Here is a 15,660-nt window from a genome sequence, read left to right as displayed (position 1 = left end):
AAATCTAAGAAAGAGGCTTGGTCCTTAAGTGGTTAATAGATGTCAATGTAGGTCAAACCCAGAAGTTGCATGGTCAGAATACTTGACTATTCGGGGATTCAAATAGAGAGCTAGAGAGAGAGTGTCATCAGGGTCGAACATGAGTTTGACTCGAACATTGGCTGTCCGGACGAGAAGATCAGAGGAAGAAGCGGAGGAAGATAGGGGAAGAAGAAGATGGAGGAAGAAGAAGAGCACCGAAGGAAGACCAGAAGAAAGAAAATGGAAGAAGTGGGGAAAGAAGAAGAAATGAATAAAGGAATTGTCAAAAACTGTCTATTTTTTAACATTTTTGACACTTTTTTTGTGAAATGGTAGGGGTACATTTGTACCCCATTACCAATTCACACGGGGGGGCGGGATCTTGGGGTCCCCTTGTTAAAGGGGGCTTCCAGATTCTGATAAGCCCCCCGCCCACAGACCCCCACAACCACCAGGCAAGGGTTGTCAGGATGAGGCCCTTCTCCCCATCAACAATTTTGGCTCGGGGTTCCCCTTAATATCCATACCAGACCTGAAGGGCACGCATTTTTTTTTATTATTTTGGTTCAGGATTCCCCTGTGGGAAAATCCCATACCGTTTTTATCAATGAACTTTTATGTGTATTGCCGGACCGACAATTCATTATAGCCGTGAGTAGTCTTAAATGACTTTTTCCTTTAGAAATGTAATTTTGCTGTCAGACTGTTCTAAACACGGGAAACATGCGCCACTTCACAGGCATACTATAGACACCCCCTAGGTATGAAATGTAAAGGAATATTACACTTTTATTGTTTCACTTTAGGCATTATTACAATCACTGCTCCCAAAAAAACTGACGTTTTTAAAACTTTTTTTGCACTGATACATGTGTCCTGGGGCAGGACCCAGGTCCCCAAACACTTGTTATGACAATATCATACATATAAGCTTTTAAAATTAGCACTTTTTAAAATTAGACTAACGGTGTTCGCAATAATTTTTTGCCTGTTTGCATGTTCTGGTGCAAACCGAACGGGGGGTAAATCGGCCCATCCCTAATTTGTATAATTTTGTAAAATACTAATTTTGTATAGATAGTAAATGGAAAAAAAAAGCAAAAAAAAGTAAAATCTATATAAAAATGTAGAAGCATAAAAATATGACCCAAAACTAGAATTTGTAATTAAAATCAGAAATTATGAAAAATCCTAGGGGTTTCACAATTGTAAGAATTTTGTTTTATGACCGATATCTTCTAATATATCAGGTAAGGAACAAAATGATCATGTGCACAGAGCCTAAGGCATTCACTTATGATACCTAACCAACATAAAGAAATGGGTCTAATACCACATACAGTCACACCTAAACACAATAATCACGGACACATTTTCTAAAGCAGCGAATGCGACTTTCATCAAATATTCACTGGTGGTGAATAAATCACTGTTATAAAACACATGTTCCTGGAAGATTCATCTGCAGTGAATGTCAGATTCAGTGTTTCATAACTATGCCACTAAGATGAGATTGCCTGTAGAGTTCAGACTATTTTGCATGGTCTGCATGGGCTACTCTTCTTGTCACAACTTTTCCTTCCTTTTGTTCCTCATCATATCCTCTTCTCATCAGTGCACAGATATAGGAAAACAGATTCTGATTAATTAAAAACATGAAAAATTATTTTTGATAATATTTAATGAGCAAAACAAAAAGACAACAATGGACTGCTAATGATCAGTAATACATGTAAAAAATACTTTAATATCTAATCAGTCTTTTGTCTTCCAAACCCAAGAAGAATAGCTTATTAAATATCAGCCTACCCTTAGATATGTGGTGGCTGCATTCGTTTTATTTTTTTCAGGCTTTTTTCCCTTTATTTTCACCTGGTGATCCTGCGAGTAACACACTTCCTCTCCTAGTGCAACACCAACTGTATAGTATCTATGAGGAGCAGTGTTGTCACCTTAGGACAGGAAATGTAGTGGGACTACAGAATAACTCATCTCTTCTCTTTTCTATACCATATTGGGATGTATTCTGTAGTCCTAAGAGTCCATTCACACAGGGGCAACACGACTTCCAGCGCGACTTTGGGAGGCGACTTGGACACGACTTGAGTATGAATCACAGCACGACTTGAAGCAACTTACAAGGCAACTTGAAGTTGCCTCCAGGACAGGGGACTTTGCCAGTGGCCAATCACATAATAATCAGCTCTGTGGGAGGGAGGGGTTTGCCTAGAAAACTATTTTTACTTCCTGGAAAGTTGTTTCAGTTAAAGCGGGAGTCCGCCGGGAGTTCCGCCGTTTTTTTTTTTTAAAAGCCAGCAGCTACAAATACTGCAGCTGCTGACTTTTAAAATAAGGACACTTACCCGCCCAGTGCACCCGCGATGCCGGCACCCGAAGCCGATCTCTCGATCGTCTCTCGGGTGCTGCCGCCGCCATCTTGGGTATGGGAATCAGGAAGTGGAGCCTTTCGGCTTCATTTCCCGGTTCCCTACTGCGCATGCGCGAGTCGCGCTGCGCAATAAGGATGGACCCGCTGCCTCTGGGATCTGTGTGTTTCCCAGCAGGCAGCGGGGGACTTTCGGAAAGGGGCGTAGATCTACGCCCCTTTCCGCAGAGGGATATCCCGGAAGTGGGTGCAGATACATGTACTGTACAGGTACCTGCACCCCCCTCCCCTCTGAAAGGTGCCAATTGTGGCGCCTGAGGGGGGGAGGATTCCAATGAGCGGAAGGTCCACTTTAGGGTGGACCTCCGCTTTAAGACAGGGGACCAGACTTGGAGGCAACTTCCATTGAAATCAATGGGTACAAGTTGTCTAGAAGTCGGATTGAAGTAGTACAGGAACCTTTTCTGAAGTTGGAGTGACTTCAGTAGTGTACGTTAAGACGACTCCATTCACTTACATTGATTTCATCATGTTGCGCGACTTGAGGCAACTTGGGACGACTTCAAGTCGGATCCAAAGTTGCCCCTGTGTGAATGGACTCCCACGATTTCATGAATAAGTTGTTTGAGATGTACAGATATTTTTGCATGTATAACTTTTTGCAGGTATAACAGAACACTTTCAATGGCACTTTAAAGCTGAAATTTAGGTATGGCTTTATTGCATAGTTACAATGGTCTAGCTTGGAGACCTATCTCTCCATCTTGTCCAGTCAGGGAACACTTTACACTCATTAAGAATGCAAAAGTGTTCTCTAAAGTAGTAGTGGCAGTCAGTGACCCCCTATGAAGCAGGACAGCCGCTTTTCACGGAACTCATACAATTACTGTGATCACTACAGTCATTTCCAGCCTCCACAGAGATCTCACAGGTATGGAATATTCAGCTGTACTAATGTAACTAGGTAATACAAACTTTACCTAAAATTAAGCTTTAAAACATTTTTTTACCCCAGCACTTCATATTCCTGAAGTGCCTGTTGTACCATGTACTTGTATGAGAAAGTACCCTGTTCTCTTTGGATTGCATATTAAAAAACTGACCACACTAAGTAGGAAAGCACATGTTGGTCAGTTATCTAACTATACTGGGAACTCAGTGTGCTCTCCTCCAATGATCAGACTTGTCCTGACACGCCCCCACTGTACAGCCATTCACTGTGAAGCTCAGTGTCCTGTTGCTCCTCCTCCCCCCAGCTCTTACGCAGATGAGAACAGAGGGAATGTGATCATTTATGAAAAAATAAGAGAAAATGTATTTATAATATTTTTTTTTATATCTATACAAAAATGTTTTGCCTTTCATTTCTATTTTCAACTGAATGGCTTGTTTTACAAGGTGATCATTCACAATCACTTTAAAGTATAACTAAAGGCAAAATATTTTTCCTGGTGCCTATCCATGGCAGCATACCTGTGACAAGCTCCGCCTTGGCTCCTCCCTCAGGACTAGTGAATATTATAAAAGAAAAGGTTAGTACAGCCCCCGCATTCTCCTTTTTTTTCCTCATACCTCATGGCAGTGAATCCTGGTCGGCGTCCTTACCTTCTGCATTCGGCAGCATCCGTCCGGGTTCAAGCCTCTCCCGGACGCAGTTCCTTCTCTTGGGCAGCTAAACGCGCTTATAAGGTTGGAAGTCCCTTCTGTAGGATCTTTTGGGACTAGCAGTTTGTCTCTTAAGTAAGAGCTTTACCTGCAGTATGGGCGTTCAGGCTCCAGTCTATGGCAGCAGAGGTGGCAGCTTTGCTCTGTTTCTGAGACTTGTTGTTCCTCTCCAGTCTCACCTGTCCTTTCTCTCTCTCTCTCTTGCGCTCTGGTTCCCCTGGTTCCCATAGTTTTAGGAGGTCCCCCTTCCTTTCCCACGTGCGTTTGTCATCCTTAGACTCACTAGGGGCCGCGCGCGGCGAGTCTGTGTTATTTTATGATAGTTCAGCGTTCCCGCCATCGTCTGCGCATGCGCCGGTGGGTCGTATGTTTCGACGGCCAGTCTCGACGTTCGGCGCATGCGCGGTAGCGTCGGAGGATTCGACGGCCATTTTTACTGAGGGCGAATGGTTCCTTTTGCCCTCAGAGTGTCAGGGGAGGAGCTCAAGCGTGCCATCACTCCCCCTCCTCCTATTTATTTCCCCAGCAGCACAAGTGAAATGCCTGTGGTCAACAAGAGAATTACACTCTAGAGTTCCAGGCTATACCCACCCCTGTTAAGGTAAGGCATGTCTTAATGCATTTGTTTTCTTATACATGTGAGTATGCGAATATATATATGTATAGCTCTGAAGGAATAACTCGTTCATTGAAAGTGTATTAATTTATTAATTTATTAATTTATTGATTTATTAATTTATTAAATTATTTAAAAATTTCTTTTTTCATCTGAGCCTCCAAAAAAAAAAAAAAAAATGGATGTTTAAAAAAAAAAAAAAAAAAACCCACAGCACACAGTAACAGGGGGGGGAAGTCGTTACTTATGCAGCCAAATTCCCTTTTTTTCCGTGAATCAGCGCACGACCGGTTGACGTCTTTTCCTCTGACTCTTTCCTAGCCGTTACCTCTGCTAAGCCGCCTAACATGAGCCTTTCGCCACCTGCTCAAGATCCTACTTTACTCCCAAGGTAAGGACCTACGCCCAGGTAAGTTTAAAAAAAAAGAAGACGTCTAAGAAGACCTCAAGGCGATATAAAGATGATGATGATGATTCCTGTCACAGCAGGGACAGGTTGCCCAGACATGGGCATTACAGAAGTGGCAGGAAAGCTTCAGCCAAGAGGCGCCGTCATTCGCGCTCCCCGAGACCTAGACCTACTAGATGTCAGGCCTGCGGAGGCACTCCGCTTCTGGATAAACTGATTTGTCGAGATTGCCTTAGAGACTATGCAGCGGACAGAGAGTCTGAGGGCCTTCGAGTGGCAGATCTCCTCAAAAAGGCAGTAAAAGACTCCCTTGCGGAATTGGTCGCCACAATGCCGACGCAACAACCGGCATCCCCTCCTCAGGAACAGATGGCTGAGGCCTCCATTCCTGGACCATCCACGAGTGCAGGTGGTCGTCCGTTCCCTCCCTCCTCCTCTGAACATCAGGACAAAATGGCCATTTCAGAGGATTCTTCAGATGACGCAGATGCCTCTGGCTTTGCCTTCGCCATGGTCCAGCCTTATGTGCAGGCTGTCAAACAAGCAATCGGTTGGGAGGATTCTATCATGGAGGTCAGGAAGTCCAAATCATACTTCCCCTTCCTTAAGCGCCAGATCTCCTTCTTCCCTCTTTTGGAGGAAATCAGGGAAGTGATCGAGGAAGAATGGGCGAGGACAGACAAAAGACTTTCCACCAATCGATTGGGAAAATTATACCCTCTCTCTGAGGCAGATTCCAAAATGCTGGAGGGCCCTCCGGTGGTAGATGCCGCAGTGGTAAGGCTGGCCAAGAATGTCACTTTGCCCCTAGAAGATTCAACTTCCTTCAAGGACCCTCTGGACAGGAGGATGGACCTCGACCTTAAGAAGGCCTATCAGATGGCAGGAAATGCCTGTAAACCGGCAATAGCTCTGACATCAGTGTCCAACGCATTACGCGTCTGGACAGATAATATAGAGTCGGCAATCCAACAGGATATCCCTAAAGAAGATATAATCAAGGCATTGGATGAGCTGAAGCTCTCAGCTGACTTCATTGGGGAGGCCGCCATCGACTCGATTCGTTGCTCCGCAAGAGCAATGCTTCACACAGTAATGGCCAAAAGGGCACTGTGGCTAAAACCATGGGCAGCGGACGTTGCCTCAAAGCAAAATTGGTGCAAGATACCTTTTGACGGTAGAGCCTTGTTTGGGGAAAAACTTGACAAGGCCATCTCTCGGGTCACTGGCGGAAAGTCAGGCCTACTTCCCCAAGACAGGCGATCCAGACGTTTCAGATCATCCGCACCAAGGTTCCAATACTCCAAAAATAGGGACTACCGTCAATCCAGACAAGGGAAAGGCTTCAGGCACAACTGGAAAAGCACACAGTCTACCTTTCTCAAGTCCAGGAGGCAGAGGCCAGTACCCACCCCACAGGATCCATCAAAATCCTTTTGACGCCAGGCCAGCCCAAGTGATCCCTGTGGGGGCAAGGTTGAAACAGTTCTCAAAGATTTGGGAACAAAAATGCAGGGATCCTTGGGTAGTTGCAACAGTCAAACACGGTCACTTCTGGTCTTTCCTAAACAAACCTCCCAAGGACTTTTTTTCCCCGACAAGGGTATCAAGATCCCCTCAAAAAGCGGAAGCTCTAAAGCAATTTCTTCTTTCCCTACAGGAGCAACGGGCAGTAGTTCCAGTGCCTCCATCCGAGAGATTTTTAGGTTTCTATTCCACCCCGTTTCTAGTCCCCAAGAGAAACGGAGGGTGGAGACCCATGATAGACCTAAAGAGGCTAAATCGCTATATCTTTCTGGAAAAATTCAAGATGGAGTCTCTACAGACGATTATTCGCGTAGTCCAGCCAGGGGATTGGATGTTGTCAATAGACCTGCAAGACGCTTACTTACACATACCCATACTCCCTACGTTCCAGAAATACCTGAGATTCGCGGTGGGGCAAGTACATCTCCAATTTCAGAACCTTCCATTTGGCCTCTGCACGTCACCAAGAGTCTTTACAAAGACCCTGATTGCCATCATAGCACCTCTGAGAGAATTGGGGCTCCGGGTGTATCACTACCTGGACGACCTTCTACTCCTGGCCAGGGACCCAGCCCAGTTATTGGAACACAGGAATATCCTGTTGACAACACTAGTGGATTTTGGATGGAAGATAAACCACGAGAAAAGTCTCCTCTCTCCGACTCAAGAGATGGTCTATCTGGGAGCCCTGTTCAATACAATGAACGGAACGGTGTCTCTCCCACCTCAGAAGGTATCTTCCATTGTCCAACAAATAAAGAAGGTGAGCTCGAGATCCTACCTGACAGCCTCAAATTGTTTGAGCCTGATAGGTCGGATGTCATCATGCATCCCTATGGTCCCCTGGGCCCACTGGCATTTGAGACATTTTCAGCTGGAGTTCTTAAGACTGTGGAACAGACAATATCTATCCCAACCCATACACCTGACGACCCGGATGCTCAGGAGTCTACATTGGTGGATGAAGAGACAGACGCTTCTGAAGTCTCGCCCGCTAGGGCATGTCGACTGGATCATAATTACTACCGATGCCAGCGCAGCTGGTTGGGGAGCACATTCCAACCAGACCTCAGTACAAGGAAGATGGTCCTTCAATGCAGCCGGCATGGTGTCCAATGTCCTGGAGCTCAGAGCGGCCTATCTTGCACTGCTAGCCCTGGAGTTCGAGATTTCGGGCAAACCAGTTCTCCTCAGGATGGACAACAGGGCCGCGGTATCCTATGTGCACCGACAAGGGGGAACACGCAGCAGATCTCTCCTGAACGAGGTGGAACCCATATTCCTCTGGGCCGAAAGGAATCTGAAGGACCTGAGGGCAGTCTATCTGCCCGGCCATCTCAACTCAAGGGCGGACGACCTTTCCCGCAGGTTCGCAGATACCAACGAGTGGTCCTTACACCCGAAAATCTTCAGCTGGATAGTGATCCAGTGGGGGCCCCTCGAGCTAGACCTCTTTGCGACAGCATCCAACACCAAACTTCCAAGGTTTATCTCGAGGTTTCCGCACCCCCAGGCGGAGGCAACAGATGCCCTCTTAGCCCCTTGGGCATGCGATCGGGCCTACGCTTTTCCTCCGCGGCCCCTCATACCGAGGTTCCTGTCAAGACTCATGAGGGAGACATCGACGGTGATAGCGATTCTACCATACTGGCCAAGAAGGCCTTGGTTCCCTACGGCAATGGATTTGAGCACCAGTCCTCCAGTCAAGGTTCCAATAGTACCCCTCCTCCTGTCGCAAGGATCCCACATCCACCCAGATCCCCACAGGCTGGACCTTCACATCTGGCAACTGAAAGGAAAAGGTTCCAATCCCTGGGGTGCTCCGACAAAGTGATCGCAACCCTGCTCAAAGCGAGAAAGCCATCCACGAACAACATATACAATAAAGTATGGAACAAGTTCAGGGCCTTCATGCTTGATAGAAACTGTGACCCAGGTTCCCCTTCGTCATCTCAAATTCTTGAGTTCTTACAGGCAGGCCTGGACCTAGGCCTTGCGTTAGGTACATTGAAGGTACAGGTATCAGCGATCTCAGCAGCAACCAGTAAAAGATGGGCGGAGGATCCATTGTTAATCCAATTCTTTAAGGCCGTCAGGAAGATCAGACCACCAACCAAACAATCTTTTCCCACTTGGGACCTTACGGTCATCCTGGAGTCCTTAGCCAATCCATCCTTTGCCCCTTCGAACTCAGCATCGCTCTGGAATCTAACTTTAAAATTAGCCTTTCTGATAGCCATAACCTCCGGCAGACGGGTGTCAGAGCTCCAAGCTTTGGGAGCAGATCAGGATCACATTATATTTTACCCAGATAGAGTGGAACTCAGAACAGTACGAGGGTTCATTCCCAAGGTCGCTTCATCCTTGAGCATGTCAGAACCCTGGGCACTCCCAACATTTTCTGAACAGGACTCTGTCGCTCTTCATGAATTAGACATCGCCTCCACTCTGAAATGCTATCTGCAAGCCACAGCTTCATTCCGGGCTTCCATCAGACTGTTCATAATTCCCTGGGGAAAATACAAAGGAAAGGAGGCATCAGCCAGAACGATCGCCTCATGGATCGTCAAACTCATCCACAAGGTGTACAGGACAAAGGGACTAGAGACCCCTTCGGTGGTCAGGGCACACTCCACAAGAGCGGTTTCTGCCTCTTGGGCGGCAAGAGCGAATGTGTCGATCAAAACTATTTGTCGGGCAGCGACCTGGTCGTCCCAACACACATTCCTGAAACATTACAGGGTGGACCCAGGAGCTCTCTCCTCAGTGGAGTTTGGCAGACAGGCAGTCACTTCCGCCTTCGCCTCTTCTAAATAATAAATTCTTTAATAAACCTCTAAGCATTATCCCACCCGTCTCAGCTAGTTATTTGTCACAGGTATGCTGCCATGGAGGCACCAGGAAAACAGAAAATTGTACCATACTTACCTTAATTTTCTTTTCCTGGTGCCTATCCATGGCAGCATACATTCCCACCCTCGGTATTCTATATTAACGAGAATGCGGGGGCTGTACTAACCTTTTCTTTTATAATATTCACTAGTCCTGTGGGAGGAGCCAAGGCGGAGCTTGTCACAGGTATGCTGCCATGGATAGGCACCAGGAAAAGAAAATTACGGTAAGTATGGTACAATTTTCAGTTTTTTTAGCTTTGGATAGAGTGGAGATAGATTAGAACACCTGTTAGTTTTTATGGCTGTCTGTGCCCCATTAGGGAGATTCATCCTCTCTATTGTTCCTGTTTACCATTATCGTTAAAAGTGAAAGTAAAAGAAAATCCCAAATATTGGGTTGTCCCTAGAGGAGAAGTAACAGAGGGAAAATCTACCAATGGGGACACTAGTTCTGGTCACCTGGGGATCTCCAAGAAATACCCTTAATTTGCAGGGATTGCCTCACTTCCTGTTTAGTTATGGGACAGGAAGTGAAGGTAAATCTCTGCAATGGGACACAGATGCTGAAAAATAAAACAGAGGTTGTAACCCTCCTTTTAATGTAAAATTAAAAATAAGTTTTGCCTATAGTTCTACTTTACCTTTTTTCAGACCGCCTGCAATACATTTACCATGGGCAAGCAGCAAAGGCAGGCTGGATCGCGTACCTGTATGTCATCCAGCCTGTTCTGGATTAGGGGCATGTAGAGTGCCATTCCTGTAACCACTTTAGTCAACCCGACACAGTATATTACAATTACCAGTAACCAGGTATCATGTGATCGCTATGATTGGACATAGCAACCACATGATAACAATATAAACAAACGGTAATGAATGGATTTCCATTAATGAACAGTTTGCTTACAGTTGTGATCTGTGATTGGCCCATTGCAATCACATGATACCTAACTACCTGTACCATGTGATTAGCTGCAGGAAATCGCAGATCACAACCATAAGCAAGCTTTTTACGAATGGTATTGACAGCTAAAACTATTGCTTATACAGTGACCATCACTGAATAGACAATAATAGTGTAAAATAAAGAAAAAATACAATAAAAAATCCTGATCACAACCCCTCCAGAGTAGTAAAGTGTCACTATGGTGACAATGAACTACTCTGATGATAGGATTTACAAGAAAAATAAAAAATGAATACAATTATAACAAAAGATTTAAAAAAAATATGAAAAATACATTTAATTTTCCAAAAAATTGTGAAAAAAAACAATTAAATGTTCAAAAAATCCCCATGCATCTTACTAAATACCTCCGACTGTCTGCTTTTAAAAAAAAGGGGGTATTTTGGGTGTATTTGTACTGTCATGGCATTTTAAAGGGCCTCAAAAAATGCCATGGATTAATAAATGTATTATATGTATGTAGGCACCACATTTTTTTCTCAGTGATATTACATCATTGTTTTTTGTAACATTTGAACATATTTTATTTTAAAAATAAAAATTAGCAGGTTTAAGAGCTCTGTACAATTGGCATAAGAGGTTGCAGGATAGGTTGAAGATTTGGCTCAGGTTTTGGGGATAGAGATTAGTCTGGGTTTAGGGGTCATTAACGTTCGAGTAATGCTTAAAGCCCAATCAAACCTTTATTTGTTACTGTATTTCAGCAAGAATGTATATGCTGTAATAAGTATGGGGCTTTTTTAGTTTTTCCCACTGCTAAGTGTTACAATGTCATACGCTGCAAACACATAGAAGAGTCAAACCGCACTACTTTTAGAAACTCTCTGCAACCGGATACCATGGTACTTTTGTAACATGCGATACAATGAAGACACATGAACTGAATTTGCGACGTTTGCTTGGTGTATCATTAAAGTGATACTAAAGTCTCAGTTTTTTTTTTTACTTAAAAATAACAAACAGGGTATACTTACCTGCTCTGTGCAGTGGTTTTGCACAGAGCAGCCCTGATCCTCCACTTCTCGAGTCCCTCTTCGGCACACCTGACCCCTCCCTCCTGTTGAGTGCCCCCACAGCAAGCAGCTTGCTATGGGGGCACCCGAGCTGAGCCGCAGCTCCCTGTTTCCATTCAGACACGGAGTCATGGCACGGTCCCTTCCCCTTATTCTCATTGGTGGACTGAGTGATTGACAGCAGCAGGAGCCAATGGCACCATGCTGCTGTCTCAGGCAATGAGAAAGGGCATGCCGGGCAGCTGAGACACTCCTGCAACATCTCTAGATCTAGATGGGACTCAGGTACAGCAAGTATTAGGGGGGCTGCTGCATACAGAAGACTTTTTATCGTAATATAAAAAATAGTGTAGCGCTAAAACATTAAAAATATAGTGTACTGAAACCATAAAAAATGTGTAGTCTGTGCAACAATATTCACTGTAATGAATAAGTGAAAGAAAAATGTGAAGTACAACTTAAAGGTCCATTAGCATGCAATGGTGATTCTTCACTCAAAAGTGACAGTGTGCAACATGTGGTTGACAATAAAACTGTGTGGATGAGAAAGAAATGATCCTCTGTCTTAAGAGAATGGGTGGATACTCTTACCAGATGTGGTGGATCCCACCTACCAGCGGTAGTGGGTCAATCGAGCTTGTGTGGGCTGAATGCCTCACGGTGTAAATTGAGAGGGAAAAGGGGATCACCCCAGCAGGATACACCCAGGCTTCAGTGATGACAATCCTGGCATGGTACCTGGATCCTTGCCAATTCGAGAAGAATGCAAAGTTATATGTAAGTGACCCAAACTAATTTGGCAAAGGCATCTCTTTAAAACCATCTTGAATTGGTATTGAGTAAGAGGGAGGCCTGAACTATGGACCAAAATAATATCAGATGATATTGGGCATAAAGGTAAGTATCTGGATAATAATGAAAAAACACAGATCGGGAATCCAGGAAATCGATTGATGACAATCCAACGTCCTCAATTGATCCCTAATTGATCTGTTTTTCTAAAATGTAACAAAATCCGAACACAATCAACATCCATAATAACAGAGAATAAAAGGCCCCCAGAAGACAAAGAAGATTTCAGCAACAATTCGGAAATACAAAGCACTCCAAAAAAAACAGAGGCAAAAAGAAACTTAAAAAAGAAGAGCTTCATTGTCCAAAAAACAAATAGTCAAAGAAGCAACTAAAAGGCAATATGTAATTGGAACCCTGTCATCAACTTTAAAATATTGCTTACGATACCCTTTAAGGGCTTGTGTAACAGAAAAGAAATTTGAGCAAGGAGGAAAACCTTTAATTTTATATAAAAAAAAAATAAATACCTGCCAAAATTTTCACTAAATGAGAAGAACAATAGGATAGACTCATTAAAGAAAAGACAAAACCAATAGCCCAGAGAAGGAATGAATAGGGAAATGGACAGAGTTAAAAAAAAGAACACCACAAAGACCACGCGGCATTGTATTGGTGGAAGCGGCTAAAGAATTCGTAACAACTGCAGTCACCGAGGACAAACCACTGACCATAGCTGTTCGGGGCAGGGAGAACCAAGTAGATATGCATCTGGCACCAAACTTTGGAATTGATCCAACTGAAATCGGGATAAAGAATCAGCAACAATGTTAACATGACCAGGAATATATTTCACTTTAATCTATAAATTAAAGGCAAGGCATTTGAAAACTAAGCGTCTTAATAGGGCTGAAACAGGTAAAGATTTAGATGACATTACAACTGATTGCAAAAGCAACACCCTTATTATCGAAATGAAATTAAATACGAGAATCACGCAGTTGATCACCCCAAAGCTCTAGGGTTACCAAAATAGGAAATATCTCAAGTAACACAATATTTTTACTCAATCCCTTCTCTATCCACAAAGTAGGCCAAAAATCCATGGACCAACAACCACTGCAAAAATCACCGTAACCAATAGATCCGGCTGCATCAGTGAACAACAAAATCGCAGAGGCATCACAGAAGGGGGTTTGCCAGAAACAGCAAGCATTGTAAGATGCCAAAAATTCATCCCAAACTAAAAGATCTGAAACCAATTCAGATGTGATGAGTACAAAATGATAAGGAGATTTAAAATCTGCGATAGCTTTATATAATTAAAAAAAACCTGACCAATTTGAATGAGTCGCAAATGCAAGCAAACCTAATAAGGATTTTAATGTTCGAACTGCCACTTTAGGTTTAGAAATAATAAGAGAGACTAAAAGACGCAAACAGCATATTTTAACCTGAGGGAGATGACACTCCATCAAAGCCGTATCAATGGCAATGGCCAAAAATTTGAGGCAAGTAGTAAGCCAAATCGATTTGTTCTCAGCTAGGGGAATACCAAAACGTCTACAAATGACTCTAAATTCACTAAATAAAGACATTGCGCAGAATCAGCAGTGTATTATGCGAGTAGAATCTGCTTAAAACGACACAGCCGATTCAAGAAAGGAAGCGAAAGCTTCAAAATATTTGCAAAATAAGGAGCAGCCCATGGGCAAGCATTTATCATAATAATAGGCTCCATCAAAATAAAAACCAAGAGAATTAAAAGCTGAATGATGGATTGGTAACAGGCAGAAAGCTGACTTAATATCTGCTATTGCAAGCAAAGCTGACCTTCCAAGCATACGGATTTTAACCACTGCGTCATCAAACGATGCATAAGAAACAGAACTCGCAACAGGATCCATAGCATCATTAAGAGATAAACCCGAAGGATACGACAGGTGATGCATCAAACTAAAACTGTGTTTATCATTCTTAGGTATCAAACCAAGAGGCGAAACTCAAAAATGTTCTCTTTCCAGTTCAACAAAATCACTTTACGTGCATAGAATAAGATGGTACAGAGTAAAATCCGAGCAGATGCTTTGTGAATTAAGTCATTCAGGATGCCCAGTAGTCCCACCTCAGGAGTCAGGGCAAGTTGGTCTTCAAAGAAATTGAACAGGTCCTTCCAATAAGAGTCCAGTCCAGGACAACTCCAAAACGTGATATAGATCAGCATTATCAAAAGTACATCTAGCACAAGATGCATTAACTCTCAAGCCCATACGTGCCAGTCTGGCTGGGGTATAGTGCAGATGGTGGATAAACTTAAATTGAACATATTGATCTGCTGTGCTTATAATGTCCTGAAAACAGACTTCGGTAGCCTCCTCCCAACTCTCCTCTGTTAATTAGGGTATCAACCTTTACCACTTTGTGTAGGAATTCTGAAATGGGTCCGCCCCTGCCCTGGAGAGATGACTATAAAAAGTTGTGACCAGTTTAGTAACATCTGGGTAGGACAATAAATCCTCCATTGGAGATTCCTTGAGCTCTATGGTCAGGGAGCCAAACTGAGCCCGGGTGGCGTGCCGGAGAAGCAGGTATTTATAAAAGAATTTGTGATCAATTGCATAACTACCCCTTAAACTTTCAAAGGATTCAAATGCATTTCCCTTAATTATATGAGAAAGATGCGTAATTTGCAGCCGGGTCCACCATTTGAGCTTTGATGTTTATACAGTTATTGTAACCACTGTTTTATACCAGTTTCAGTAAAATTACTCTGGTTAATCACAATTGGTGTGAAGCTTGTTCATTCTCCTAACAGGTGGAACAAAGGACACCCAGGTAACGGTTAAGGTACACTATATGCACATTGTTATTGTGGGATTGTTCCTTGTTGTTAAGCTTCACACCAACACTGTTACACAGCTGTGTCAAGCGGGTTGAGCCAATTTATTTGGGGGGTAAGAGAGCAGAGTACAGGCCCAATCAATTACCAGCAGCTCCTTCGGGGGTCAGTGCTACACTAGGATACCATAACAAATAAAAAATAGAGGGTGCAGTAAGATGGCGCCACACCTAATGCCATTGTTGTGACAAAGTGCGTAGGGCAGAGCTACAGCGTCATTGCGTCATTTCTGCTTTTGCGGTCTGTGGAGCACATCGCGTCCTGGACTTCCTGCTTTTAATTATGTTTGACATTTAAACAAATGTAAGTGCAATACTATATTTTCTAATAAATTACATAATTACACTATGGAGATTGTTTTTTGATATTTCCATGCATGTATGAGACTGCAGGGGCAGTGGAAGGACAAGGAGAGCCACCTTTGGGTTGGTCCAGGATATCTATATACAGACAGGTGGTGCTATGAATGCT

General features: G+C 43.7%; 1 protein-coding gene across 1 annotated transcript in view; it reads right to left on the bottom strand.

The window, feature by feature from the left end:
* Positions 1–792: 792 nt before the first annotated feature.
* Positions 793–15,660, bottom strand: part of LOC143942125 (cytoglobin-1-like) — a 58,669-nt gene continuing 43,801 nt past the window's right edge. The window contains exon 5 of the mRNA XM_077463404.1: positions 793–1,660. Within this exon, the coding sequence (XP_077319530.1) occupies positions 1,553–1,660 (108 nt within the window). The 3' untranslated portion in view covers positions 793–1,552. The remainder of the gene's footprint in view (positions 1,661–15,660) is intronic.

Source organism: Lithobates pipiens, unplaced genomic scaffold, assembly GCF_037356315.1.
Source record: "Lithobates pipiens isolate NorthernLeopardFrog02 unplaced genomic scaffold, aLitPip1_a1.2 Scaffold_30, whole genome shotgun sequence".
Taxonomy (NCBI): domain Eukaryota; kingdom Metazoa; phylum Chordata; class Amphibia; order Anura; family Ranidae; genus Lithobates; species Lithobates pipiens.
This window is presented reverse-complemented; position numbering and strand designations above follow the sequence as displayed.